At 49.7% G+C, this 27,973-nt stretch overlaps 12 protein-coding genes across 12 annotated transcripts; 8 read left to right on the forward strand and 4 right to left on the reverse strand.

The window, feature by feature from the left end:
• Positions 1–813: 813 nt before the first annotated feature.
• EPUS_06232 (Peptidyl-prolyl cis-trans isomerase-like 4) lies at positions 814–2,342 on the forward strand (the record flags this gene model as incomplete). The annotated part of the gene is made up of 4 exons (XM_007807334.1): positions 814–893; positions 996–1,696; positions 1,744–1,940; positions 1,986–2,342. 4 exons carry the CDS (start codon positions 814–816, stop codon positions 2,340–2,342), a joined length of 1,335 nt encoding a protein of 444 aa, XP_007805525.1.
• Positions 2,343–2,692: 350 nt separating this feature from the next.
• On the forward strand, positions 2,693–4,350 carry EPUS_06233 (uncharacterized protein; the record flags this gene model as incomplete). Its single annotated transcript, XM_007807335.1, has 3 exons — positions 2,693–3,436; positions 3,485–4,222; positions 4,273–4,350. The coding sequence occupies 3 exons, from the start codon at positions 2,693–2,695 to the stop codon at positions 4,348–4,350; spliced, it is 1,560 nt and encodes a 519-aa protein (XP_007805526.1).
• Positions 4,351–5,555: 1,205 nt separating this feature from the next.
• EPUS_06234 (uncharacterized protein) lies at positions 5,556–5,993 on the forward strand (the record flags this gene model as incomplete). The annotated part of the gene is made up of 2 exons (XM_007807336.1): positions 5,556–5,711; positions 5,763–5,993. 2 exons carry the CDS (start codon positions 5,556–5,558, stop codon positions 5,991–5,993), a joined length of 387 nt encoding a protein of 128 aa, XP_007805527.1.
• A 2,128-nt stretch (positions 5,994–8,121) lies between these two features.
• Positions 8,122–8,547, reverse strand: EPUS_06235 (uncharacterized protein; the record flags this gene model as incomplete). Its single annotated transcript, XM_007807337.1, has 1 exon — positions 8,122–8,547. The coding sequence occupies one exon, from the start codon at positions 8,545–8,547 to the stop codon at positions 8,122–8,124; it is 426 nt and encodes a 141-aa protein (XP_007805528.1).
• A 1,089-nt stretch (positions 8,548–9,636) lies between these two features.
• Positions 9,637–10,204, reverse strand: EPUS_06236 (uncharacterized protein; the record flags this gene model as incomplete). The annotated part of the gene is made up of 2 exons (XM_007807338.1): positions 9,637–9,894; positions 9,950–10,204. The coding sequence occupies 2 exons, from the start codon at positions 10,202–10,204 to the stop codon at positions 9,637–9,639; spliced, it is 513 nt and encodes a 170-aa protein (XP_007805529.1).
• A 1,152-nt stretch (positions 10,205–11,356) lies between these two features.
• On the forward strand, positions 11,357–12,436 carry EPUS_06237 (uncharacterized protein; the record flags this gene model as incomplete). Its single annotated transcript, XM_007807339.1, has 6 exons — positions 11,357–11,527; positions 11,610–11,735; positions 11,816–11,899; positions 11,956–12,109; positions 12,162–12,197; positions 12,246–12,436. 6 exons carry the CDS (start codon positions 11,357–11,359, stop codon positions 12,434–12,436), a joined length of 762 nt encoding a protein of 253 aa, XP_007805530.1.
• Positions 12,437–12,745: 309 nt separating this feature from the next.
• Positions 12,746–13,903, forward strand: EPUS_06238 (uncharacterized protein; the record flags this gene model as incomplete). The annotated part of the gene is made up of 1 exon (XM_007807340.1): positions 12,746–13,903. One exon carries the CDS (start codon positions 12,746–12,748, stop codon positions 13,901–13,903), a length of 1,158 nt encoding a protein of 385 aa, XP_007805531.1.
• Positions 13,904–14,223: 320 nt separating this feature from the next.
• On the forward strand, positions 14,224–15,222 carry EPUS_06239 (uncharacterized protein; the record flags this gene model as incomplete). Its single annotated transcript, XM_007807341.1, has 1 exon — positions 14,224–15,222. One exon carries the CDS (start codon positions 14,224–14,226, stop codon positions 15,220–15,222), a length of 999 nt encoding a protein of 332 aa, XP_007805532.1.
• Positions 15,223–18,007: 2,785 nt separating this feature from the next.
• Positions 18,008–19,141, forward strand: EPUS_06240 (uncharacterized protein; the record flags this gene model as incomplete). Its single annotated transcript, XM_007807342.1, has 1 exon — positions 18,008–19,141. One exon carries the CDS (start codon positions 18,008–18,010, stop codon positions 19,139–19,141), a length of 1,134 nt encoding a protein of 377 aa, XP_007805533.1.
• Positions 19,142–20,534: 1,393 nt separating this feature from the next.
• On the reverse strand, positions 20,535–21,226 carry EPUS_06241 (uncharacterized protein; the record flags this gene model as incomplete). Its single annotated transcript, XM_007807343.1, has 2 exons — positions 20,535–20,993; positions 21,110–21,226. 2 exons carry the CDS (start codon positions 21,224–21,226, stop codon positions 20,535–20,537), a joined length of 576 nt encoding a protein of 191 aa, XP_007805534.1.
• A 1,404-nt stretch (positions 21,227–22,630) lies between these two features.
• On the reverse strand, positions 22,631–24,162 carry EPUS_06242 (uncharacterized protein; the record flags this gene model as incomplete). The annotated part of the gene is made up of 2 exons (XM_007807344.1): positions 22,631–23,941; positions 24,007–24,162. The coding sequence occupies 2 exons, from the start codon at positions 24,160–24,162 to the stop codon at positions 22,631–22,633; spliced, it is 1,467 nt and encodes a 488-aa protein (XP_007805535.1).
• A 950-nt stretch (positions 24,163–25,112) lies between these two features.
• On the forward strand, positions 25,113–26,768 carry EPUS_06243 (uncharacterized protein; the record flags this gene model as incomplete). Its single annotated transcript, XM_007807345.1, has 1 exon — positions 25,113–26,768. One exon carries the CDS (start codon positions 25,113–25,115, stop codon positions 26,766–26,768), a length of 1,656 nt encoding a protein of 551 aa, XP_007805536.1.
• Between the last annotated feature and the right edge of the window lie 1,205 nt (positions 26,769–27,973).

The raw sequence follows: 27,973 nt of genomic DNA on the forward strand, positions 1-27,973 counted from the left end.
TATAAAGCAGAACTATATACTTTATATCTAACTTACTATTTACTTAAATCATGCCTTCTTTATAAGCGAACTATCTGTCCTTTAATAATAAGTAACCTTCCTAAATTCTATCTATGGGATATGAGAGTAACCTCCTCTTCTGAGAGCATTAAGGAGCTGGCCAAGGGTAGAATTCGTTACGAAATGCACTCTGAGGGTATGCGACGGTGTGCTAAACACCATATTGAGGGCTATCGTGACAAATTGGCCCAAGTTCAGAGGCACGAGGGCAATAACAACTTCAGAGGATAGCTGCAATTGATTGGCTAACAGAATCCCTGCCCTCTCCACTCTAGACCCTCTATCCTATACCCGATTAGGAAAGATATACAGCTTCAAATTAGCGCTAGGACGCACTTTTCGGCGGCATCAGTACCACTGGCATCAGTACTTAGTTCGGAGTCGTGCCCCAAAAGTAGCCAAATACGCTAAGAGATAGTTTGCCAAGATGAAGAAACTTACCTTAAAATCAGACAGCTCGGGGCTCAGAGTCCTCTAAAGCCCTACTACTTAGGCTGTCAGCAGGCCTAAAGCTTATGGAGAAAGAGATGTCAAATGACATGGTTGCTAAGAGTGTACTTCTTGGCACATATATCCTTAGGGTAGTTTGACTACTTTTGGGGTACGACTCCGTACGTACTCGGTACTAAGTTACATACTATCACTACAGTACCACTGTAGTGCTACGAACATCAACCTTGGGTCGACGCTACATGGTCATCGCCATATTGCACGAACTGAACAGAATATTGCTCCTCACTTACCGTTGCCATCATGAGTGTGCTTCTGGAAACATCTCTAGGCGATATTGTAGTCGACTTGCTGGTGGATGCCGCGCCGAAATTGTGCGAAAAGTGAGTTGTTTTCCTGTCTCTTGCAATACATCTCTAAGAGTGTGGCTGAATCATTCAATCACTACAGGGTCTTTATTGAGCAATCACTAACAACTCGTACAGCTTTTTGAAATTATGCAAGATCAAGTATTACAATTTCTCTCCTGTACATAGCGTGCAGAAGAATTTCTCATTCCAGACAGGCGACCCCCTTGGACCAGATTCCAAGGAGAGCGATGGAGGCTCATCAATATGGGGGGTACTTGACGCGCGCGCCCCCAAAACTTTTGTTGCGGATATTGATCCGAAACTAAAACATCTGGAGATGGGCACGGTGAGCATGGCTACAGTGGCATCTACCAAAGACCCGGATATCCGCCTGGCCGGGAGTCAGTTCCTCATCACCTTAGGGGAAAATCTTGACTATCTGGATGGTAAAGCAGCCATCTTTGGCAAAGTCGTCGAAGGTTTCGATGCGCTGCAAAAGATCAATGAGGCGTTCATTGACGAAAGGGGTCGACCTTTAAAGGATATCCGTATCAAACATACCCCCATCCTCGACGACCCATTTGATGATCCCCTAGGGCTTAGAGAGCCATCATCCAGTCCATTGCCGTCCAAAGCTCAGCTTGCCACGGTGATGATTGGCGATGACGAAGAACTTGACGAGAATATTGATGAAGCGGCAGTAGAGAAACTGAGACGAGAACGGGAAGCACGAGCTCAAGCTCTGACGCTAGAGATGGTTGGGGACCTGCCATTCGCAGAAGTCAAGCCACCAGAGAATGTCTTATTTGTTTGCAAGCTCAATCCTGTCACTCAAGGTGGGTCAAATATCTACAGGGTAGACAATGGCTGATCAGAGCCCTAGATGAGGATCTCCACCTCATTTTCAGTCGGTTTGGCAAGATACTGTCCTGTGAAGTCATTCGTGACAAACGTACAGGCGATAGCTTACAGTATGCCTTCATCGAGTTTGAAGAACAAAAGGATTGCGAGCAGGCGTATTTCAAGATGCAAGGCGTGCTGATCGATGATCATCGCATCCATGTTGATTTCTCACAAAGTGTACGTTAAACAACTACCTGTGCAGATGCCGTCTGACTTGATCAGGTTTCCAAACTTTCAGACAATTGGCGAGATTCGACGAATACGAAGAGAGCGAAGCAGTCTGGAGGATTTGGAGGCATATCAAGCCTAGAGAAACGCCGCCAGTACCGAGCCTCGGACACGGACTCGCGTTCGCGGGGTTATGGCATGGTGTTTGACAAGGACGACATGCGCAATAGGGGTCGCCGCAATAGTCCTTCCAAATCGAGCCGAAGATCCCGAAGTCAAAGTCGAAGCCGGAGTCCAAGACGTAAGGATTACAAATACTCCTACGAGTACCGGCAGGATCGAGGCGGTCGTGATAACATTGGCCGTGATGAAGGGCGATCACGCCACGGATATCACCGGGGGGGGCGATAGCGATATTCATTATATGTTATGTATTACTTAGAAGCCTCGGGCATAGCGACGGTGCTGTAGCGGGTGTGACACTGACATTTCATGGAGACCATGGATCTTTCCCCAAACGGCCCCTTGGCACCTCCTTTAGGCCCAGGCGGGCTGAAACTACTTTGAAGCTGTTGGTTTGCTACATTTGGTGGATCTTTCACGTGTAAAGAAGTATTATAAGCAGCGGATCTGGGAGGCTGTGCCGCATTCTTCAACCGTCTCTACACCGCTCCCTAGATAACCTGCATTCTATATTGGACCTTGCCAACGAAGCTTCGTAGAGACATCGATTCAACCGCACTCAAACGTTGACCGCAGTAATGGCAGAAGCTGTCAAGAGCGGCATCAGCAATCTGATGGATACACTGCACCTCACATCGAAGGAGAAAAAAGGTGTTGCCCCTTCAGAACCATCAGAGCAAGATCTCAACTCTTTGAGGGAGAAGTATGGCAGAGCAAAGCAGGACCAGGTTTTTGCTTTCTATGACCAGCTAAGTGTTGCGGAAAAAGCCTCGCTTTACGATCAGCTCCTGCGATTCGATCCTGACCGAATTAACCACCTCGCCGATGTTGCCCTCCACCCCCCCAAAAGCTCCGATGACAAGGGCGAACCATCGATAGAACCTTTGCCAGAGTCAGCCACAGCATCAGTACTTGACTCGAATCCTGAAGATATCCAGAAATGGTATCAATCCGGTCTGGAGCATATTGCCAACAACAAGGTTGCCGTGGTGTTGATGGCAGGCGGTCAAGGCACAAGGCTGGGAAGCTCCGCACCGAAAGGGTGCTTTGATATTGGGCTACCAAGTCACAAGTCTCTTTTCCAGCTGCAGGGAGAGCGTATATGGAAGATCCAACAACTGGCACGTAAAGAGTTCGAGAAGGAAGAGGTCGTCGTGCCTTGGTACGTGATGACCAGTGGTCCAACAAGGGCCCCTACGGAGAAGTTCTTTGAAGAACACAACTACTTTGGTTTGCAAAAAGAGAATGTCTACATCTTCGAGCAGGGAGTGCTGCCATGCATCTCGAACGATGGCAAGATTTTAATGGAGGGCAAGTCGAAGGTACGAAACTGTCCATCCCTTTGAGATTGTGCCGAACTGACTTATCAGGTGGCCGTTGCACCCGACGGTAATGGCGGTCTCTATCAAGCTCTTCTGACTTCCAACGCCCGTACGGACATGAGGAAGCGAGGAATCGAGCACGTTCATGCCTACTGTGTGGACAACTGCTTGGTCAAGGTTGCCGATCCAGTGTTCATCGGTTTCGCAGCATCCAAGAACGTTGACATCGCTACGAAAGTGGTCAGGAAACGAAATGCCACCGAGCCTGTTGGTCTAATTCTGCTGAAAAATGGCAAGCCGGATGTGGTCGAATATTCAGAAATCAGCAAAGATGTTGCCGAAGCAACGGATCCTAAGCATCCCGATGTGCTGAAATTTCGAGCTGCCAACATCGTCAATCACTACTACTCGTTTCGATTTCTTGAGACCATTGAGGACTGGTCACAGAAGCTGCCACATCACGTTGCGCGCAAGAAGATTCCCCACGTGGATACCCAAAGTGGCGAGACGATCAAGCCGGAAAAGCCTAATGGAATTAAACTTGAGCAATTCGTCTTTGATGTTTTCCCATTCCTCTCGCTGGAGCAGTTTGCCTCGTTTGAGGTTGACCGAAAGGACGAGTTTTCACCACTGAAAAACGCTAGAGGAACCGGGGAAGACGATCCTGATACAAGCAGAAAGGACATCTTGGACCAAGGGACACAGTGGGTCAAAGCTGCGGGTGCTACAGTCATCAGCGACAGTGGCACAGAAGCGGAAGTTGAAGTTTCTCCACTGATCAGCTACGTATGTAATAGAAAAACCCCCCAAATACGAAACGCACTGACAGCCACTAGGGCCGAGAAGGGCTACAATATCTCAAAGGCCGTGAGATCAAATCTACTGCTGTCATCGAGAAGGACCCTGAGAGATGATAAGGACTTCTGTTGACAACTCTGCCACCAGAGAGAGGCGGTGATGGTATTCTGGCGGCGCTGGAATGGCTGTTGAGATGGTCGCCACGTGGCTTATAGATCAGCCGTTAGGGCATCAAAAAGTTCTGTTTCGATCGTGCAGTAGCTGATCAAGGCTGCAACTAGATTGCCATTTTGAACCACTGCACACTGTAGTAGTTAGACAAGACAATTATTTTTCATAGCAGGGCCCGTGACTTTCAAAGCCTAGGCCTTTTGTGGTTAAGCGGGCTTGCTGAAGCGCGCACTAAGGCGAGCGCTGGCTGGCAGCATAAATTTTTGCTAGCAAGCTGCCAATCCACATTTTGCTCGCAGAGTTCTTGGGAGTCGTTTTTCGGGAAGAAAGGATTCCTAGGAGGGCAGGTAGAGCTGGAAGAGCTGCGTGGGAAGAAGTGCTGGATGTAAGTGTCACTCTCCCCGGGCATAGGCCCTGACCGAATTCCTATGCGAGCAGCCGCAGCTATGACTGACCACAGTACCAGGCGAAGGACTGGCAGGTTGAGATCTTGGTTAGGACCTATTTTACACAGGTACAGAAAGCCCTTTGCAAAAGATTCCGCAAATGTTGTGCCATCAACGTTATTCACTGCCCAAAAACATCTTCACTCTCGTGCGATTACCTCGTCTGGGTCGCCTGCGCGCTCTTGACCTGCTGCCTTCTCCAATAATAAGCACCAAACTCCGTGCAAACTCTGCGCTACACACCCTTCATCACCCAATCGAATCTGCTCTTATATGTGCACACCCTCTGACCATTCTAGAATAGACAGTGCGGGAAGGGGAGCAAGAGTAGTGGACACTGCCAGAGAGATGTCGTCTCTCTCGAGGAGAGCGTGTTACAAATGCGGCAATGTCGGCCACTATGCTGAAGTGTGCTCCTCATCTGAACGGCTTTGCTATAATTGCAAGCAGCCAGGCCACGAGTCAAATGGCTGCCCACATCCTCGCACCACTGAGAGTACGTTGATCATACCACAGCTTGTTCTTCATTGCCGACTGACTCCCGTCCAGCAAAGCAATGCTATCACTGCCAGGGCCTAGGACATGTCCAAGCTGACTGCCCAACCCTAAGGCTCAGCGGAGGTGCTACGGGAGGGCGTTGCTATTCCTGTGGTCAACCGGGTCACCTTGCTCGTAATTGTCCTACTCCTGGCTCTGCACCACCCATGCGTGGTGGCGGTCGTGGTGGATATGGAGGAAGCTTCCGAGGTGGATTTGTTGGGGCCAATCGTGCAGCCACCTGCTACAAATGTGGCGGACCCAATCATTATGCTCGCGACTGCCAAGCTCAGGCCATGAAGTGCTATGCCTGTGGGAAGTTGGTAAGAGATGACCTCTTCTTAAACTCCAAGACTTATTGATAACAATCTCAGGGTCATATTTCTCGTGACTGCACGGCGCCCAATGGTGGCCCTCTCAACTCTGCTGGAAAAGTCTGCTACAAGTGTGGCATAGCAGGGCACATTTCTCGCGATTGTACCTCCAATGAAGTCAATGGGACTGTTGCTGACGCGGCTACGACACCGGCAGCGGCGACAGCAGCAGCAGAGCCTGTTGCCATACCCAGCGTTCCAGCGGCTCCTGCAACCGCCACCGTCACTTGATATTATTTGCCATCAGTCGAGAAGCCGATTATTGAACGTTCACTCTCTAGAGTCATTTCTCTTTTCTGATTGGTTGTGTATTCAATTCTTCTCGGCTTGATGTTAAATTGTCTTTCCTTGCACTTTTGGTTCGGTAATACTACAGCGGTTCCTTCCCTTTTTCCGCAGCATCGACAATAAATGCCTCACGACTCTGCTACACGTTCACGACCCATAAGGATGGCTACTTTGCGTCCTGACTACGATCTGGGACTCACGGCGTCTGCTTGCTTTGTAGCTTCTCTGATTCGTCCAGCGAAGTTTACTAGCACAAGGCTTGGAGGAGATGATCTGAAAAAGAGAGGATGGACAGATTGGAGGCCTGGAGCACGGCTTGATAGATGGCAATGGTAATGTCAACGCTGCAGAGGCAAAGGATCTTGCATCTGATGTGGCAATCTCAACCATAAAGCTCCATCTTTCATAGTGTTGTCGTCAGAAGTCAAATATTAGAGCAAATTCTGACGAATCCTTTTCCTATGCCGCAATGGGAATTGCTCAGTCCACTTAAGGTTGCTGTCAACGACGACCTGTACGTTTTCAGTCGTCCTCCACTGCCTCACTCATCTTACCCATCAAGTTTCCACCCCCTCTCAGTTTCATCTCACCTCGCAATGTCTGCTCTTGAACAATGATTCCCCCCCTCTCACCCAAACATCCCAAAGAAGCACCCAGAATTCAACACCCGTCCTTACGATCCCAGACTCTAGACTCTAGACCCTTCTCTCCTATATTCCGCTGTAACTATCTGTCCTTCCACCCACGGGAACCAAACACCAGCAGTAGGAGACCAAGGTCCATCTATATAAGAAAACAGGATACATGCACCCATCTCGCTCCCACCCCACCTTTTCAAACAACTCACAATATGGACCGTACTACACCAACAACAGCGGTCACATCAAGAGACAGCGGCGGTCTCTGGTGCATAATGCTGCTTAGCCCTCAGTTATGACCGGGCGGGGGTTATTACAGGAGATCAATGTGCGTTTCGCTGGGATCGGGATCGGGATCAGGATCAGAATGAATGAGATAATCAAACAGAAAGAGAAAGAGAAAGAGAAAATTTGCGCGGGTCTTTGTTCTTTAAGAGGTCGATTCGAGAGCTGACTTGTATCTTGTATTGATCAAGCCCTTGATTTAACCAGTGGTGTTCTGCTTCGGGTTCACAGTGACTTGATATTTAGTTAAAGGGGGGCGTTGGTCAAAGGACTCCCATAATACGGAGGGCACTACACGTCAAATATGCCCCCCTATCCGAGTTGGCAAACTGGAGCAGCATGCGCATGTTATTTCATTTCATTCCGCAAACCCCTCCCTGTATCTACTCCCCTATCATTTCTCCCTTCTATACCTTTCTTGATATATGACTTGTCTCTTCCCGTGACTCACTTTTAACTGTCTGCTTGTGGAGTGTCTGCTGACACGCCATTGATGTCATCGATGGTAATGCCTCAATTCGTGGTGATATAATGGGGTTGGAGGGAGTGATAGGGGGTGGGTTAGAGTATTTCAAGGCAGTGACCAAGTTTCTGAGAGAGAGGAGTATGAGATATGAGATGGGGCAGGAGTAGTGAGGTCATGGTTTTGGTACGCTTTGGAGTTTAGTTGTTGGGCGGAGAGAGTATGGTGGGGGGTTGTTGATCTATACCACAAAGCCAGTCGAGCCACCCAACAGTTCTTAGAGTACGTGTCACATCGGGAATCACACCTGATGCAAGAAGGAAGTTCTAGAATGACGGGTGTGAGGATGAAAAATTCTTTGGAGGAGATAATGAATCTGCTCCGGTATATTGAGAGGATAGCCATAGAAATCATTCAACCTTGCCAAAAGTCATGCTAACCATTAAATTGCTAGATGGTTACTTCGCAAGCAGCAGCTAAGACGCAGCTCGCTCTCCGCTTCTCTCCGAATTGTCGAGAGAACCGTGATATTGTCATCCTAGACAATAAATAGCTTTACTCAGCCATTTGGTCCCAGGAGACGGACCGAAGATGAAAAGAGTGGGGAGAGGGTTGTTCAAAGGGAATAGAGGTCCTGGCTCTTCTCCGGATAAGCCGTGAAGGTCGGATGAGACATGCTCGACTGCTAAGATATGACGGACCGGTCGGGTTCATGGCGACAGAGCCGCTGTAGAAAGCAAAACAATGACCAAGGCATGCAGTCCATGTCAAGGTCATCGCTTCTTGGATCCACTTTTCCTTTGTCGAGGAAGTCATCCTGGCCAAACTCCCCTCTCTGCAGGCCAGCTCTGAAATAATCTGGGCTAGGTGGCCAGATAGTGACATGTACAAGTGAGAGCTGACGCAGGTTAAGCAGCAGGAAGGGCTTAAGGTAGTGAAGAAGGCAGTCGCACACCGTAAAACACAGATCCCGAGCTATACTAGAAGGGGACCATTGAATCTCCAACACTACCTGAACCGTGATGTGGAGCGTGAATGGCTGGGCATGGAGGAGCTGGGCTACACCGGGAGCATTGTCCACGGTCCAAAGGTCGTTATCAATAGGAGGCATAATTGTGCGTTTCTGAGCAAACTGCATACCATCCTAACATCTTTGTGGTACGAAAGAGGCCCATGATCTGCCTCATCGGAAAAGACCAACGTACGATTGTGCGCCAAAATCTTAATTTCCAAATTTCGAACGTAGAGCCAGTGAGGAGGATATATACATGACAAGCATGTATGTTCCAGGTCCTCATCTTCGAGCACAAGGATGATAATCGTGTTTTGGCGAATGAGCATCGGAAGAGCTTCAGAACTGAATTGACGACAGACCTGAAGCAACGGAACCTTGGCACTTCCTTCTTGTTTGATAAAGTTATTCAGAATTGTGCTGCTTCTGAGACGTTCGACCAACTTCGCTACATCAGCATGTCCCTGAGGCAGCAAGAAGAAACGCTCTCCACGCGGCAAAAGATAGCCGTAGATCATTTGACGGATCTTGACAGGAAGAGCAAGTATTGGTGAACGTGCTGCGCCCACGATATTCCGAGACACAGTCGAGGCAGCTAGAGAGGATTCAGGGATTGGATGGTCTTGCAAATCTTGCATGTCCAGGGTGGGCTTTTCACGGGAAGACCTAGAGGATCTAGTGGTCAACTTGGCAACCTTTCGCCGCTTAGAACGACGGGCTCCTTCTTTCCGCTTGGATGGTATATTGTGCTGTTTGACCAGAAAGGAAGTTATATCAGCTGCCGGTCAGATGTAGGATGCTGCTCATATACAAAGTTGCTTCTGATATCGGTATGACATGAAGCAGCTACACCATCGCTGGCAAAATCTTCTGGCTGAAAGAATTTTCTGGAAAAAACCACGCTTTGAAAGAAGACCCAGTGTAGTACAAAGGATTGTAGTGAACACAAACATCTAGATACCGCGTTAGCATGCACCGTAGACTTTGCGAGAGGGTTCACGCTTACCATTTCATTCTAGAACTAAGTTGCCAACATGTAACTGATTGTTCTTCGACATGCCAGCTGATGCTTCCACCACAAGGAACTGTAGGCCACCTTGCAGAACATGTTCAGGGTTGCATCGGGAGGAAGATTGGTTTTTGATGCCTGGATCGGCATATGATAGACCGTCGCTAAATAGACGCGGTTCATTCGATGTCATCCTTCGGACTCTTGCTTGTTTCCTTGTCTCTACTCAACGAGCGAGTTCGACTTCTGCTCCGACTCCTACTTCTGCCACCTCGTCCTCCACGTCCGCCACGTCCACCCTTTGGCTTCTCTTTCGGTGGCGGCCGAACAAATGCGAAGTCGACCGAAATCGTTTGGTCGAGAAGTTTAGTATTGTTCAGGGCCTTGATGGCAGCTTTCGCTTCTGGTTGTGTTGGATATTCAATCAGAGCATATCCCTACCATGCCAAACAAATCAGCATAAAGCTTGCGAGTGACGAGTTAACAGCCGACCTTGACGTAGCCTGTTCTGCGATCTAGGTTCAGGTGGATGTTCTTGATTTCTCCATACTCGGCGAATAGATCTGTCAAGTCCTCCTCGGAAGCTTCTTCATGTATGTTTGTGGCGATAATAATCCAGCCTTCAATACTGCGGACAGCTACAGCATTGGTTGAGGTGCGCGCTTCACCTGCAGAACTTGCTTTGGTATCGCCATTTTTGAGATTGGAGGATGGAGGGGTAGGATCTATGTCCATTTCGGTAGACATATTGGCAGATATGGGGGCAAGTGTATGTAGTGGGAGGGTTTGTACGTTGCGACTGGAAGGTCAAGTTCGGCATTACTACGTACTCAGCGGGCAACAAATATAAAAATGGCAAATGCCAAATAATGTAAATTTGCTCGCGGCTGCCCCCGTCCGGGCCTAGGGTGATGCCGTTTCAGCTCACCCAGCCTCGCCCAGACGAGGGTGAGCTGCCCAGTTTTGGCAGGCAGCAGCTTTGGCAGTTAACGCTAATCATTCTTTGTAAGGGATAAATTTGCGATCGGTGTCTTACTTCTTTTGGTCTAGCGCAGGCTGATTTAGGGGGCCCTCTCAATGCTTGGCCCAGATATAACGTACTACTAGTACGTAGTAAAATGCCTACCGCCATTCGATCCCATTTACTCCGTACAGAGTACTATTCTCCTGTTTTCTACACCTCCCTTTTCCCTCTTCTTCTCGTTCGCTATTTCATCAAGAACGCCCTTTGTAGCTACACTACTACCTTAGCCTTTATTGTCGAAATTCCTACTCTGTTGTGCTGTGCTTGCACCTTCTGGCTAGGTTTTTCTAGTAACTATCTAAATAGTACTCTGTATTTCCTGTGCCTTTAGCACAGGAAAGCACTGGGGATCCACCCACCCAGACACGTTCGCCCATTATCACTTTAAAGCCAGAGCAGATAACTCGATCGCTCTCTTCATGTAGGGAGCCAGTGATCGTTGGCAGCATGGTCGCATCGGTTTCACCCACCGGGTTCACCATCCTCTTCGAGCCCAATGTGACTGAGCCGGTAGTTGAGTAGGTCCACCCAGCCAATGTGATTTGGGCGAACACAGGCTCACTCTGTTCCTAAATTGAAGCATCATTCTCGTGCATGGCCTTCAAGGGCACCCTCAAAAAACATAGTCCTGTGAGAGAGTAAAACCGGGCGCCCGAAGGTTGCCCGCTCCCCAGGCTCGGAGAAGTAAACCGCCGCTTCAGCCAGAATATCGGTTACAAAGCAAACTGCGAGGTGCCTTACACTTCTGGCAGAAATCTTCCAGTAGCTCCTCCTCTAGAAACATCCCTTCGAACCGGGATAGCAATGTCTACCCCGAGGATGTGACTTACTGGCCGCGGGATCTTCTCCCCCTCGACTGTCCAAAAGCGCGCATAATGACTTGGGGGTACGACTCGACTGTCGTGAAAGGCGTCGCTACCCCAGTTGACAAGAGCAACATCTTTGCCCACGCGAGAGACTTGCTTTACGCTCTCGATCGCGAGAGGCCACCTGGCCGTCCGCTGATCTTCGTCACGCATTCTCTCGGCGGCATTGTTGTCAAGGAGGTGAGTTTCCGAGCTACCATCCGTTCCCACCACAGACTTCGGGTTGTCTGAATTATCTGAGAATAATGACTCAGCTGGCCAGATGCTCCGTCGCTCCGAGACCTCGGAGGAGAAATCGGTTCAGGATATCGTCGAGTCCACGCAAGCTGTCGTCTTTCTCGGCACTCCGCATCGAAGAAGTGCTGAGCTGGCGGCGCTGGGCGATGTGGTGAGGAAAGCTGCCCGCATGATTCGCAGGGCCGACACGAACCCGGCCCTTCTGCGCTCCCTCGGTCTTTTATCACCCAGTGGCGGCACTACAACTTTCGCGTGAAGACGTTCCAGGAGGCATTGGGCTTCAGCGGTGTTGACATCGGCCCACTCAACGAAAAGGTCAGAAATCCATCATGACTGGATGGCCGTTGAAAGCAGACTAAGTCAGTATCCAGGTTGTTCCAGACAGTTCCTCATCACTTGACGACCTTCGGGAACATGCAGAGACGATTCATGCCAACCATATGAACATAGTCCGGTTTACAGACGAAAGTGACCCTGGATATCGCAAGGTCGGCGGAGAGATCAAACGATTGGTTGGGTTTGTCGGTGAGAAACGCCACTTCCGTGTGTCCTATGATACCTGCTTAGCCGTTAACAGTTGCACGAAGCAAATACACCAACGAAGAAATCACCGGTAAGCCTGCGCTCGGTCAATGTTGAAGGTTTGCCCATGACCATTCAGGGTGTATGCAATCGCTCTCATTCCGTGATCTCGGTGCTCGTCAGCACTACATAAAAGACGCCTGCGAAAACACCTGCAACTGGCTCTTTGATACGTCCACTTATCGTATCTGGTACCGCCGACAACCTCTCTCCGATCATTGCGGATTGTTCTGGCTCAGAGGCAAGCCCGGTTCGGGAAGTCGACCCTGATGAAGGAGGCACATCGCCGCGCCAGCCAGGAGCCGCCGCGCCAGCCAGGAGCTGCCGGGCCATTCTTCGATCGTCGCGGCATTCTTCTTCACTGCTCGGGGGAGCCCTCTCGAAAAGTCACCTCTTGGACTTTTCCGATCAGTCTTGCACCAGATGCTTCAGAGAGCTCCACAAGTCCTGACTGCCATGCTCGAGAGCTTTCGAGAGAAATAATGCACGAGAGGGGAGGGGTAGGAGTGGGAATGGCATTTGGCTGAATTGCAGCACTTCTTTCGCCTTGCTTTTGCCCAACCAAATAATTACCGGACGATGATTTTTGTCGATGCCCTCGATGAATGCGAGGAACAGAGCGTGCGTGACATGGTGTATTACTTCCAATCGGTTACCGATTCCGCCCATGCCGCAGGAGCCACTCTCGACATCTGTTTTTCGAGCCGACACTACCCTACCATCACCCTTCCGCGATGCCCAGGGCTCTCTGTTGAAGACGGGAATAGAGCCGACATTGCGCGCTATGTACGCGTGAAGCTGCACGTCGCATCTCTCTTGGACGAGACCATTTGTTCTTTGGAAACACAAATCGTGCGGAAGGCATCCGGAATCTTCCTGTGGGTGGCGCTCACCGTTGAGATGCTCATCCGAATGGTCGACGATGGCAAAGTGGCTCAGAATTTGGAAGACGCCCTGAAGCACGTCCCTGACGTTCTCGAAGAGCTGTTCTCCAACCTCTTCAACACATTGAAGCGGGATGAGCGAACTAAAGCCATCCGGCTTATCCAATGGGTCCTTTTCGCCGCCCGCCCCCTGAGCCCGGCCGAACTGAGCCTGGCGATTACTTTCAGCTCGGATCACCCATATGAGTCCGTGCCACATTGGCAAGCATCAGGTGAGTACGTCCGAAGCCCTGAACAGATGCTCCGATTTATTCGGAGCTATTCTCGAGGTCTTGTTGAGGTCAAATACAATGTCGTGCAACTCATTCACGAGTCGGTCCGCGAATTCTTTCTGTCGGGAAATGGTTTCGCTATCCTAGATGATTCGCTCATTACGGATGGAATCGGTCAAAGTCACTCTTTGATTTCGAAAGCGTGCCTCAACATCGTCGCTACCAAAGACTACCTATCCGGTTGGCCCACAGATTGGTGGCGCTTGAGCTCCTACGCGAAAGAATATCTGTTTCATCACGGCCAGGAAGCCGAAAAAAACAGCGTTAAACCACTTTGTCTCGTGGACTTGCTCACACGAAACGAGATGTTCCTGTGGAAACGGTGGAAATCGTTCTCTCCTTTTATTGATAGGATCTACTCGGAGGAAGATGTTACACTCCTCTACGTGCTGTGCGCCGAAAATCCACCTCCTGCGCGGGGTTCCTACTGGAGCAAGCCGCCGATCCTAACGAGGCAGGCTCATCTGCATGTTATGCCATCATCGCGGCCGCGAGGGGGCTCAGGAATCCCAGAGAGATAATACTCAGCTTACTGAACCACGGGGCGGACATCCACGTGAGGGACAAAGAAGGACGGACATCGTTGTTTTGGGCAGCCGAGAATGGTAATGAAGAAGTAGTGCAACTATTGATAGAGAAAGAGGCCGGTGTGCAAGTAAAGGACCAACATCACGCAACCCCATTGCATGCGGCAGCAAGCAAAGGACATTCATCGGTGGTACGACTGTTGTTGCGACACCATGCTAAATCAAATGCGAGGGACCACCGGGGAGACACGCCCCTGCATCTTGCGTCTAGTGGTGGCCACGTAGAAACCATAAAGGTATTACTCGACCACCAGATGGCTTGCGTGGATGTCAGAAACGGCTCTGGGAGAACTGCACTGCATTCTGCAATTCTCTTTGGGCACACTGCAGCCGCGCAGATGCTTCTCCAATACGGGCCTGATTTGAATGCCAGAGATCGTCGTGGAGACACTGCGCTGCACGAAGCTGCCAGAGCCGGACACGAAGAACTTACGAGATTGCTCATCGACCGGAAGGCGAATATTCACACTCAGAACCGGGAGAATGAGACCGCTTTACATGTGGCCGTGGCTTCGTCACGAAACGGAATCGTACAACTTCTTCTTCGAGAGAATATTGATCTTGAAGCTAAAGACTATGGTGCCCGGACGGCATTATATCGGGCGGTGCAGCATGAGAATTTGGTGCTCGTGAACCTGCTGATCGAGAAGGGGACAGATGTCCACTTGACTGATGGCTATGGCCGGTCTATGCTTCACATCGCCACGCTGGCCGGAAACGTTGGCATTGCGACGATGCTGCTTGAGACTGGGGTAGATCTCTCCATACCGGATCATTACGGAGAGACGGCACTCCATCAAGCCGTACAGCGCTCACTCCCTTCGCTGGTGGAGCTTTTGTTGGAGAGGAGAGCTGACGTCAATACGCCAGGCAGATATGGTCGAACGTTATTGCATATTGCGGCCGTGAGTGGTTACGATACCAAGGTTTTTGGCGTGATCCCATCGGTGCACTATCTGCTGGTGAAGGGGCACAGGCGGGTGGCTAACCTACTATTCCATACAAACATTGACCTTGAGGCAAGAGACGTTCATGGATGGACCGCGTTGCATCTTGCTGCACAACATGGAGATCTTACTCTCGTGAATGCGCTTCTTGAGAGAAAAGTGGACCTCCGTGCAAACGACTCTCACGGCCATGTGGCATTAGATTTCGCGCAACAACACAACCACAAGGCAATTGAATGGCAGTTGCTCTCCAAACTGTATCCAAAGACTGACAGCCGGCTACTCAAAGCATCTACCGGATCATGATTAAAAAGCCAGCGAAGGAAGAGGTAGGGAAGTTGGAACCCTTTTAATACCTCTTCAAGCGGCCAACACTTTCCGGTCACACCGCATCTTCATACTCCCTTCATGACGTCCAACTCTTAGGAAATGGTTTGCAAGCCCTGTAAAGATCTTACTACGTAGTATGGATTCAATGGACGAATATGTCGAATCGTCTTGACTCATTTAAAGTCCACTTTTGACAATGTAGACTCGTCGTTCATCCTAGATATTCCGATCTCACTGTAATCTGCGGTAATAACAAACATCATATTCATCAAACTCCTATCTGTACACGTTCTATGTTCTTTGCTATGGCGTCTGATAAGAATTTTAGGGTTTTCCATAGTATAAATCCCCCACTCAATGCACGCTCTCAATGCGATTTTTTCAACAAACTTCAACCATGAGCAACTCAACAACCAACGCTCGTATCGAGGCCGCTCTCAATGCGTTGGATAGCTAGAAAAGGCTGAACTATGCTGTGGCAGCAAGAGAATGGGGAGTGCATCGTACAACGCTTATGCGGCGGTATTGTGGAAAAACGACCCCACGAGCAGAATCTACTTCAACTGTCATGACAGCCAAGACCAACAGAGGTCCACAGCAGCTACGTTGATGCCTGAGGCAGCGACGTGCTGCGCTGCGCCGCGCCTGACCTACGCCTATCAGGGGTACTGAGGTACCCCTGGCGTGACCTGTGCGAGTGACCGGGGCCGTTGTACAGGGTACGCACTCAGCTGTACAGCGTACAAGCTTCTAACAGTACAGGCACAACTTCCAGCTGTGCAAGGTCCTGCCTCCGCAGCCGCAGGCGCGTAGAATCATAGAAGGCGTAGAAGGCGTAGACACATAAGGGTCTGGTCCTGCCTTGGGATAGGCAGGCCAGCGGTTCAGTTCCTACACCAAGTGATAGCTGCCATTGTACTCTTCAGGTTAGCCTGCGAATATATAGCGAATCTACAGCCAATCCACTGCGAGTGCCATACGTGGGACCCTACTGCCAACCTGGCAGGGCAGTTCTCACAGTCAGCCGCGGTGATTCGTTGGCCCTTTGTCTCGGTTAAAAAGATGTTATGACATTTAAGGAAATTCAGAACTGAAGATTGTGTCTTATAGACGATTGTAGGCCTGAATCAGATGGTGAGGAGAGTAAGGAGAGCAGGGAGATGAGACAGCGAGGAGGCGGATTTCGGGAACTGCAAGTGCGCTGTCTTTCTTTGTGAGTATGAGTGTTAGAGAATGTGGAGGTTGTGCTTCGACTGTATAATTAGACAGGAAGGGAGGAGGAAAGGAGGAAGAGAGGGGAAAGTATAATAGAGAATGGAAAGAGGTCTCCCTTTGTTTTTGGGTTAGGGCGAGGGAGGTGGAAGAAGAGCTGGCGTAGAAAAATAGAAAAATCCCCTTCCTCTAGATTGAATAGGATGGCACTAAGCAGCTATGTTAGAGACAGTTGACGAGAAACTATCGTGAGGCATGATCATGCAGCGCTTACTCACAAATCACCCGAGAAGGCTGAGCAGTGGGTGAGCTGTTGATAAAAGCGGTGGCGAGGGGGGGTGAGAATCGAGGTGAATGCAGAGCAGATTTTTCTTTAGGGAGTACTCCGTACTTCAGTTGCCAAGGCCTGCCAGCCAAGGCCAAATTTTGGTTCCAACGTCTCGTCTTCCCACACAATTCATCCTAACTGCTTCATCACCATTGTGAATAGTACATGATGTCCGATTTATGTGATGCTACTGTCAATGTGCAGCGAAGTTACTAATGGTCTCAAGCCTATTTATATCTTCCAGGAGCATCAGGCCCAGGCGAAAGCACACTCCATGGTGCTGTGTCCTGTCCTCCTGCAAAGATCAAACATGTCTTGAAGTCAACACATCCAGAAGGCTGGTCAGACCGAGTATCTCACAATATGGAGCATTCTCTTTGTCAGGATCAGCGTATTCCATACATGCCTGAACCCATGCTTCTTGCCTTCCTTTCTCCCCTCCCTGGTCTGTACCCTGATTTAGGCCCTGTCTGGTGGTATGGGTGTCAGTTTATGAGTTTTCCAGTTCTACTCCTACCAGGAAGAGAATAAAGTGGCTCCTGGAATCTCAGGGCTGCATGAAGCAGTGCGAGTGCTAATGGCTTGCCCCTGCCAAGACTCCGCCATGATGCTATGGTGTGGTTTCCGCTGTTGTTCAGCGGAATTCCTTGTTGCATCTCAAAGCAAAGGCAGGTTGCCAAGCTTACATATTCACACGCGCTCAACGAACAACAGCGGCTGGCCACACTGATATCTCAAGCATGGCCTGGGCTCACAAACAATGACAATCACAGCAGTTGTGCATTACTCTTTGACAGCAGAGAGCCTTACCGCACTCTAAGAAGACAATGTCTACAGAAATGCGACGTGTTCTCCTGACCAGTAGGCTTTTGTGTTCCGGCGGTTAAGTGTTGCCTGCAACTGATCTAATTTGTAGAGCACAAACAAACAACAACTGCGCCTCCCACACCGCAGTTGATAACACCAACTGCATTGATGAGAGCATCCGGCATTGATTTGTCCCCTCAGTCTTCAGCTACCGCAGTACACACAGACACTTCACCCAAATTACCTCCAGCTGTCAGGTATCCCTCAGTCAAACGCGAGAGCTGTTCTCCAGCAACCAATAAGCAAGTGAAATCAGAGCCTAGATCACCATCACCTCCACAGCCAATACCATCCACAGCCCCAGAACAAACACTTAGTATGCCTGCAGCTTCTGACTCAAGTGCTACTGCGGCAATGCCCGTCAGCTCTTTGATCAGTGCCATGATCGACACTACTGAATATCCTTCTGCACGGCCCAAGAGCCCGTCTGTGCCATGTAGCACCAGAACAAGCGATGAGCAGGTTGCCAAACAGTTCGCAGCTGGCATTGCATCTCTTCCTGTTGATGCTCCTGGCAGTCAACAAATACAGTCTGTACAGCAACCAGACGACTTTACAGCGCCCGATCCTGCTTCTTTGGCCACACCTACGTCCGTACCCCGCAAGCGCTATGCTTGGCTTGAGAAGAAGGAGCCAGCCAGCACAGCAAATGTGCAAACATTGTCCTCTGATACACCACCCACGGCCAGCATCTCTTCTCTCCAGAACACTCGTGCGATCTCATCCTCTCCAAGCAGCCCGCAGCCAGAAAAGCGTCAGCGCCTCCTACCGACTGCTCCCAATCCAAATGCTGAGAAGGCCAAGTTAAGCACTCCTAGTTCACTGTATCCAAGTCCTTCAACCACCATGCCACCTCCAAACCTGCGAGATGCTAATGCCGCCAAGAAGCGATCTCGCCTTGCCCGCGCCGACCATCCAGAACGCTTTCAGTACGCTGGTAATACCTTCAGTAACCTAGACGATTCTACCTTTCACCAGACCGTTCAGCAAAATCCTTACCTATCTGAGCTGACCGTTGATGCCTCCCGCCCAGTCTACAACAGTCCCAAAGAAGCGCGCCACGCGCTCAAGGAGGCGGCAAAGCCATCTGTTGCTGAGGTCAACTACGACAAGCAAATCAAGGAACTGGAGAGCACCATTGCCAACTTCCGCAGGAAGTATGAGAAGACCAAGATGATGACTACACAGGCAGGAATACAGGGGGCAGGCAACGTCTGGGATCGTCTGTCCAACATTGTGCAATACCCGCCAGTCTTTGATGAGTATGCACAGAACGGACCAGACGATCTAGGCAACTACATCAAAGAGATGAGAGCGTGGGATAAAGCCATCGGACACCAAGTCATCATCAAGAAGCGTATTGTGTACAAGGAAGCCATTGAGAAGTTGCAGGTCAAGCTTCACATCCTGCAGACAGAGAAGGATCTGGATGGCCACAACACACGTCTCAAGAGGAAAGCTGCGCAGGCTATGGATGATGAAGACTAGGGCAATGGTAGATGCTCCAGCGTCTTTCTGGATACCGACTGAAGAAGAATGCTGAGGATGGGAGGCAATGACAGAAACGACTTGGATGGTTGTGGTCGGAGGGACGCCGGGCCGATATCAAGATATCAAGATATCAAGCTTGGCTGATGGAGAACTGTTGGCGTGTCATTGGGGGATCTGTTGAGCTCCTGCGCCCCTTTCCTTTCCTTTTGCTTCTATCGACTGTACATCATTCTCTTCTGCCTCCTCCATTCATTCATCATGTGACCATTAGACAACCATGTCACAATCAGAGCATCCTTAGCATACACAAATAGCAACTCTATGAAAATCTCAGCCGCAACAGAAGTACCGCTTTGCAATTCCAAGTAGCGTATCATGCTCAGCTTTCTAACCTTGTCCTCCCTCAACCAAGCCGCAAAAATCTTGCATCTCAGGATTCCTCCTCCTACACCCGTCCACATCTGCCCCACACTGATTCTCCGGATAGGTAGGTCACTGCTGATCTGGTGAGGGCGGAAAGAAGGAGATTTTCGTGGCCTGCATGCACGATTGATAGCCAATGCAGAAGAGGTTGCATTTTATGGTGGTGCAGACATCGAGAAAGTATACCTGAATAAAATATAGAAATCAACATAATTAATAGAGCTATCTTTATGCTTAATGCTGATGTTAAGCTTCCTACTTGTTTTAGTAATATATATACATAAGAAATTAATATCATTAAATAATCTAAATGCCTCTGAAGTTAGTATAACAACAAGCTTATTAGAGATACAAAGAGTAATAAATATAATCAATAAGCTTTATTCAAGTGCTAACAGCTTAAATACAGCCATATCTTCCTCCTGAGCACCCTATCTTTCTCCTCCTCGCCGCCGCCAAAGTAGAAATAGCGCATATCCATACAAGTTGACTGAATTGTCAGATCAGTCAATTCAATTCAATTCGAGGGCGCTGATTATGTAATCAATTCAATCCGGGGCCTCGAATTGACTGATTTGAATTGATGGATACACTGTATTAATGTTTGGGTGGTGGGAGGATGCGTGTGGGCTGGTAGGGGAGAAGAGTGTAGAAAGCATAAAGAAAGAATCGTGGAGACTCCATTGAATGCCGGATACGAGATTCCCCACAGGACTCAAGTTGCAGAAGGCAGATTCACATTATCACAAAGGTACGTAGTTTGGAAAGTTGATTAGGTCGTTAGCGACGCACTGTATGTTCTGGATATAACACTACAACAAACTAGGTATGTACATGAGATTAGCCCACGTCTTTGTTCCTGACAAATCCATAGCCAGCCCAGGTGCTATTTATTCACCAGTACTCTCGAGTCCGAACCAGCAGGCCCGCATCATACATCGCGCAAGCCAATCAGCAAACCCTCGAATCACTCCTTCAGGTTCAGCCACTCGGCCGGCCACCAATACTCACACGACTTGGACATCTGGTCCGCCGGGCAGCAGTCCTTGGGCTTGCCCTTGTAGCATTCATCGGCGAACCATTTCTTGAAGCCCATCTTGCGGCATTTCTCCAGCACTTCGTTGTACCTGTCCTCGGCCTGCTTGCTCTTCGAGAGGCAGCCACCGGGTCTCCATGGGTCGTCGGGCGCCCACGTCGAGTTGGTGGCGGTCTCAGGGGTGGAGATCTTGGGGAGGAGGGCGGAGGGAGCGCTGGTGGGTGCTGCTGTGGTGGCGCCGCTGAGGAGCAGGACGAGGAGCGGGGTCAGTGTGAAGGCGAGCATGGTGTGTGGGTTTGTGATGGCAGTGGTAGTGGTAGTGGTAGTGGTAGTGGTAGTGGCAGTGGTAGTGGTAGTGGTAGTGGTATGTTGTGGGGGTGGAAAGACCGGCTTTCACTGGGAGATTTTGGATTGTTAGGTTGGTATGGTTTTGGGTGTCTTTCATTCCGGGATGCTGGATGGCAGCCTGCTTATGTAGGAGGGGGGCATTGTCTAACTTGATTTACAGAGATCTGTCCATCTTTATCTGGGTCGTTCTTGGTTTCGTTGTTCGTCATCGGTTTCTTTGTCTGGTTGATTGTTGCCTTTGCGGCACCCGGAACATCGTTGACGGTTGGGAACATGCAGAAGCCAATTAATGCAGACTGCCGTTGTTAGGTAGGGGACAGCTTCATGTGTAGGAAATGACATCGTCAAGACCATTAACAGGTATGCAAGTGATATGGGGAAAAGGGGAAATATGCTGCGTAAAGAGAAAGGATACCTGTGGCATTACTTGAGGGTGCTTTGTGAGGTAAACATTTTCCGGCTTTACTTCCGTAGAACAATGGATTGATCGATCAACAGCCGTATCCCATTCAACTGGGCCTGCGGTGGACAGTGTAGGATGTGGATGCGATCCACTGAGATAATGCAAGACTTCTAATCCAGGTGCGCTGACCTTCGGCTAGAACGAAGCGGTCACTGACAGAATATCAATGGTCAATCTGGATTCCAAAAGTGGTCAATGGTTATCTGTCAGACACAAGCTAGTTTACCGTCCTCTGGGGCCACGGCCCTTTTGAACCAACACCATCTGCTGAGTTGTGAACACTTCGAGGATGGAGAGGACGGAGAGGACGGAGAAAGTCGTAACAGGCAAGCTTGGCCAGGAGACAGCCTGCTTCCTTAGAACTTCAGTGCTCGACAATGTCCGATCATCTCATGGAGAACCTGCTAGCTCAGAGCTGTGCGATGTAGCAAAGGCCGTGAAAATGTGCTACATCAGACTTCGAAGTGATCATCGTTGTGGAGCGTATGATATCGATGTTAATAGGATTGTGGAGCGAGGTCATGATCTTTTTATTAAGACCGAACTCGGACAGAAACAACTTGGACTTCAAGTTGATTCCATCGAGCTTGTACTCCGTACGTATGCTAAGGGCTACCAGCACAGAGGAAGCAGCAGCAGCAGCAGCATCCGTAGTCATTGCATACTTACTGTCCAAATGATGCTGCGGACTGTAATAATTTCAAGTGCTGCAACAGGCATGTCTAGCTTAGCTTAGACTTGATTGTGCTTCTATTCACCAGCATCGTATAGTGGACTACGGGCTATGCGCACTATGGACAGCACCAGGGGCAGGACTCCCTGAGTGTAGCCGTACTTGTATGATGAGACGAAATGTGATGAGCCTGCAACGCCCTGTAGATGCATCGGCCTAGCATGAGTCTTTCGATACGAATTCTCCTGGGCGAAGAAATCAGGGACATCAGCTCTGGTTGACGACTAGGGAGGAAGTAGAAGTGTAGGCTGAATTCTGAGTTGTAGAGATACAAATCTAGATTGTGCAAGCGCAGACATGCGTATCATTGCTGTATGGTAGAGCCACAAAAGCAGAGATGGTGCTAGCGAGTCCTGGCAACTGAAGTAGCAAGATCGAAGATAGACCGGTGCCACACCCGTGCTATTCTCTTGATTGCACGCCCGCAGACACAAAAGACATCCTTCAACGTTATTCATCCAAATCACTGGGCCTCATCAGTCATCAGTGATATGTATTGTACCATTCAGCCGATCTGCTCCAGAGCTCGTCGGAAGTGTCAATAGCATCCATAGTCACCTCATCCAGGGAGTCCAGGATTTCCAGGATTTCCTCGACATCTGCGTCTGCAAAATCTCTCCTTGCGACCCACCGGAAGAGGCTAGCGAACTTATAATACCAATCTATAGCAGTACGCGTGGAGAAGGGGACCTGTGGATCAAGATCTCGCCGTAGGAGCTCTCTCAAGAATACCTTACCAATAATGTCTTCCACAACTTGATCATTCGTTAGATACCTGGCGAAAAGGTCGTCTGGACTTTTCACTTTCGCCACCCAAGTCTCCATTTGTATAGACAAGGCGTGGTGTGAAAAGGGTGGGTCACGCTGGCGCTCCTTTCCAAATGATGAACGACCTAATCGTGTCAAGTCGAACATTACCCACAATGCCTTGCGAAGCCCTTCACAAATCGGCGTTAGGCTATTCTCTAAGTAGCTGCCGTCCTCTTCCGGAGCTTCTGTGTGATGGATTCTCGAAAACCATATGCCTCCTGATGAGAATTCCGAAACCCCGCAGTTGGCAAGAAAAACGGTATCATCAGGCGGAAATGGTACCGAGACGTCCATGCTCAGGATGAGAAGATTGGCTATATCTGGAGGCCGCAGAATGGTGATGATGCCAGGTATGTCGTCTTGCGTAACACTACGGATGACCGAGGGATGACCCAGTTGAAACGGTGGTTTTCGAAGGCGAACGAAGAGAATGTTCCAGGCTTTGACAAGATCTGCCATGTCCCGAATTGAGCAGCCCGGAAGAGGTAGCACGTCAGTCTCACGAAAGACATTTAATGCAATGGCAGACTCCCAGTGCATTATATTGCCAAAGTTGAGAATTGCCTGACGAAGCCAGACGCCTACGATCGCCTTATAGAGGCGCGCCACCCATTCTGCGGAAGGACTGCAGACTGATAGTCCTCCACTGGCGGAGGAACGAGCAGCAGTAACCATCTTTTTGACGGGGTTCCTCTCGAATGGATTGGTTGGCCATTTGCCATCGAATTCAAAACAGATATCGACCAACAAGCGCAAGCCACTCCATCGGGCAAGAATGTCATCTACCATGCAGACGGAGACAAAACGGCGGGTTTGGCGGACAGATAAAAGATCTGCCAGCTTGTCCATCTTGGGGCGACATTTGACATGAGAGTCAGGATTTGCTATTACTTGTAGCGGGTCCGGGTGCTTCGCAACAAAGTCCTGTATGGCATCGATAAAGTGACATAGCTTAATGTCGGAAATGTAGACGGGGGACTGAAGCTGCTCCAGGTAAGCATTTGTGAAGAAAGACAGTTCCGGCCAGCCGGAGTGGACGCGGAGCTCACAATGATCGACTGGAAAATGATATATCTATTTGCCTCGAAGACGGCATTGGATTTCTTGCAAGTGCGTTCAAGATGATGCGTATCGTCTATCGTATACAAGTGTTGGAAGACTAGAAGCTGAATCTCACAAGCCAGATCGGCGAGAAGAATCGCCATTGTTTGTTCAAGTAAGACGCCCAATGGATGATGGAAGGTGGAAAGAAGGTGATGATGCTGGGAAGTGGAAGTGGATCTCGGCTTACGCCTTTATACATAGTATAGGTGAGGACTGACAATGACTCTTATGGTGTAAGAGTGACATTGTTGTCAGTGATATACATGTGCTCACACATCCTCTCACGACGTAACTGTTCATGCAGTCAGTTCAAGGTGATCGAAGCCACCCGTATGAAGCTGTGCGACCAAATCAGTCATCGTCACTGCCGCCTCAGAGGAGAGCAGCACCGACATGTCATGACAATGGCGGTATAAGAAGGCATTTCAAACAAACCATTTTTGGTTTGCATTTGCATTCTCCAACAGTATAAGGCAAACAGCGATCTTACTGGATTGTCATCATGTTTTTCAGGAGGTGGATTACTTGGTATTGCTTGAGGAACTTGAGAGCGAATGCCAACTCGGAGTTCAAGACCTTGAGGTTCAAATTCAAGTCCAAGTTCAAGTTGTTTAAGTTGATGCCAAGCCCCCAACTGATGCTTCGTGCTCTGATTGGCTGGTGTGAAATAGATGTTTCTTCCCGAAATTGAACAATGAACAATGCGTGTTCACTGTTCATCTTCCTCCACAATACCCTCCAAGATTCCATCTTTGTCTAAATTTTCTTAATATTACAAACAACAGAGCGTTGAAAGCGATTATATTCCAACCGACAGCCAAGCCTCTTTCATCTTCATGCTTTCACGATTCAGTTCAGATCAAGCGTTCCCACTACCTCTACCTCTGCCTCTACCTCTATCTCTACTAATACCAGTACCAAGAGCCACGGTTCGCAGCTACTGCTACTGCTGGTATTAAATTATGCCGCATTGTTCACGTCGAGTATTGCAAGATTTCCCTTGAACTCTAATAGCGAATCTATTGCATCTCTATCTTCCCTCTTGTAATCTATGGCGACTCCTAGCATCCTGACAGTTCGCTGGAAAGAAGCATTTGGGGCTGAAGAACGTCCAACCCTGTATTCTTCGACCGAGCCGCAAAAGAAGAACTTCGCCAGCTTGAACTCATCCAAGAATTTCATCAAAGATCTGGAATCATTGTCGCACCCTCAATTGTACGCTCTAGCAGAAAATTGTCAATTGGCTCTAAACACAGCTCAGGATGAGTACTTGCATATCGAGTGTCTTGTCAGACATCTCGAGCAGAAAGACCCTCCACTCAAACCTAATTTTCTCCTCGAGCCGGACCGTTACGAGGAAGAAAAGGAGGCTGCTCTCTATGGCTACAAGCGCTTTCCTCGAGGCATGCCATATACACGAACCAAAGACGGTGCTGAATTCTACGGTTTCCAAGAACCATTCTCCCAGGGCGGCTTCGTCCCTACAGAAGCTCAGTATAAACGCATGAAGGCCAATGCCAAAGACCCAAACAACATCGACGGCTGGACTCCAATCGTACGAGATGGCAAGAAGCTCATTCCTCGAATGCCACGATCTCCGCCTCCGAGGCAAAAAGGCTTTACAGGTGCATTGACTCGTCCATCTCGGAAACGCCGTCTGGTCGAGCAAGGCCTCTCCGACACCGATGCTACAGCCGCCTTCTCCGACTCGGATGCCTTCGACACTCCCAGCAAACACCTAACCCGCGTTCTGGGCCGCAAGATCCCACCAACACGAGACGCGTCAGAAACGCCCGGCTCCAACCGTCACTCGCCTGCTCCGTCCCGGCAACATAGATTCATCATGAACAACCTCACTCAAGCATTGCTGTCCTCCTCCGCTTCGACTCGGCCCTCGGTCAACTCCACTCCACCTCCCCATGAAACATCACCTACACCATCCCACAAACGTCGACGCATCACTCACCAGAACAACGAACACCGCTTCACTACGGCCATCAGCTCTCGCTCTTCTCCAGTGCCTCATGATCCAGAAGAGAAGAAATGGACAGACGTCTCCCTTATCTCCGCCATAAACGCCGACCACTCATTTCTACATCCCGATCCAGCAATAGCACTAAATTGGAAGCACGCAATCCTAAATGCACCCAATCCGGTAAGGAGCTATGCCATGAAGCGGAAGTGGGCTTGGTGGAGGAAAGGTGGAATGGACAAAAGACCGAGGAGGGGATGGAGGGAAGGCACAGGAGAAGGTGATGAATCACAGGAGAATGAGATTCGAGACGGACCACGGACGAAAATGGAAGATGCCAAGGCGGCCGGGTTTGTGAAACAGGAGGAGGAAAATGACTTTCGCAGCCAACACTATGAAGAAGCTCCTGGACTACAAGGCAGACCGGCACCACCTCTTCGCTGGAAGCAGGATGATCCATTCAACGAACCATACGACACCAAGCAACCACCCACGATGCAACCCCAGAGGGACCGACAGTTCACCTTCAAAATCGACCATCCGCCACCACCACCGTCACTGTTATGGCGAACAGACGAACAGCGACGAGCAGAACCGACCATCCACAAGATCGAAAAGCTATCTTCGCCGCCGCCATTTCTGCAACGAGATCCAAGTCTACCGACCAATCGAATTCCACTTCCACCTCCACCACCACCACCACTTCAGCACTATGGCCATGCTCCACCCAACTAGTCTGCGGCAGATACGTCATAGCAGCCAAACCCGAGGGTACTTATATAGGGCCGAGCATACCTGACAGCGCTCCTGGCATCAGCACATCCTCCATTCAGCTACTAGTCGCAGGGAATAGCCAACACACAGACGCCCTTGGTTCTATCCTCCCCCAAAAAGGGGGACACGGAAAACGGAAACAGTAACAGAAACAGAAACGAGAAACCGCAATGCAGCCAGGCAGAAACATAGAATATATCATGCACTATCCCGCCGGAAAGCCGGAAATGCGGAGCCCCATTCGGATTCCACGCTCTTGCCCCCCCTCCCCGCCCCCCCCCCCCTCAACATCACGTGACAGATGAGCGGGATAGATCTCCAATCTCCACGGAAAGAGAAAGACAAGAAATTACCAACCCAAAAGGGAGGAAGGATTGGGGAGTTTTAAGCTAGCTAGCTTACGAAACAACTACTGCTCAATATCAGATCAAGGGTTTCTGATTTGGGCGGCCTCTGGAGCATCTCGAACCCCAGCCCAACCCAGTCCTGTCCAACGAGGACGAGGACCGGAGTCCGTTGTCAAGTGTTGGGCTTTACCGTCCATAGGCTGCCTTACACACCTACGCACCTACATATACCTCCATGGCAAGACAAGATACTGATGACACAATACGATAGGCAGATAGGCAGATAGGCAGCAATACGTTCCATGCAGATCCAGATCCAGATCCAGATCCAGCAGAGAAGGAGGAGGAGGACTCAGGAGGAGGTGGGAAGGCCTGTCCTGTGATCTAGCTACTAAGTTAGCTAAGTTAGAACAAGAAGGACGTGCGAGCAACAAACAATAAGTACTGGAGGCGCTGGATGGGAAGCGCAGCGTCATCATCTTCATCATCATGGCGATGGCGATGGATCAAAGAACGCGAGAGCGCATGCATCTTCCATACACCTCGAATACACGTTCAGTTGCGCATTGCATAGCCAACCAAGCTTACTCCTTTCGTAGTACAGTACTAAGTAATCTGATGCCACGCCATGCCATGCCATGCCATGCCACCCCATCCCCTCTCAAGAATTCCTATCCCGTTTGTGCAGAATCTTCTTTGCCCCCCCAAAAAAAGTCCATGTGAAGACGGGAATCTATCAATTCTTCCTCGATGCATCGAAGAGCTCGCCCAAGCCCTGTCCCTCAAGAACACTTTTCTAAACCCGCCCTCCCACACCCC

The sequence above is a fragment of the Endocarpon pusillum genome (assembly GCF_000464535.1).
Source record: "Endocarpon pusillum Z07020 unplaced genomic scaffold scaffold6858, whole genome shotgun sequence".
NCBI classification, from domain to species: Eukaryota; Fungi; Ascomycota; class Eurotiomycetes; order Verrucariales; family Verrucariaceae; genus Endocarpon; species Endocarpon pusillum.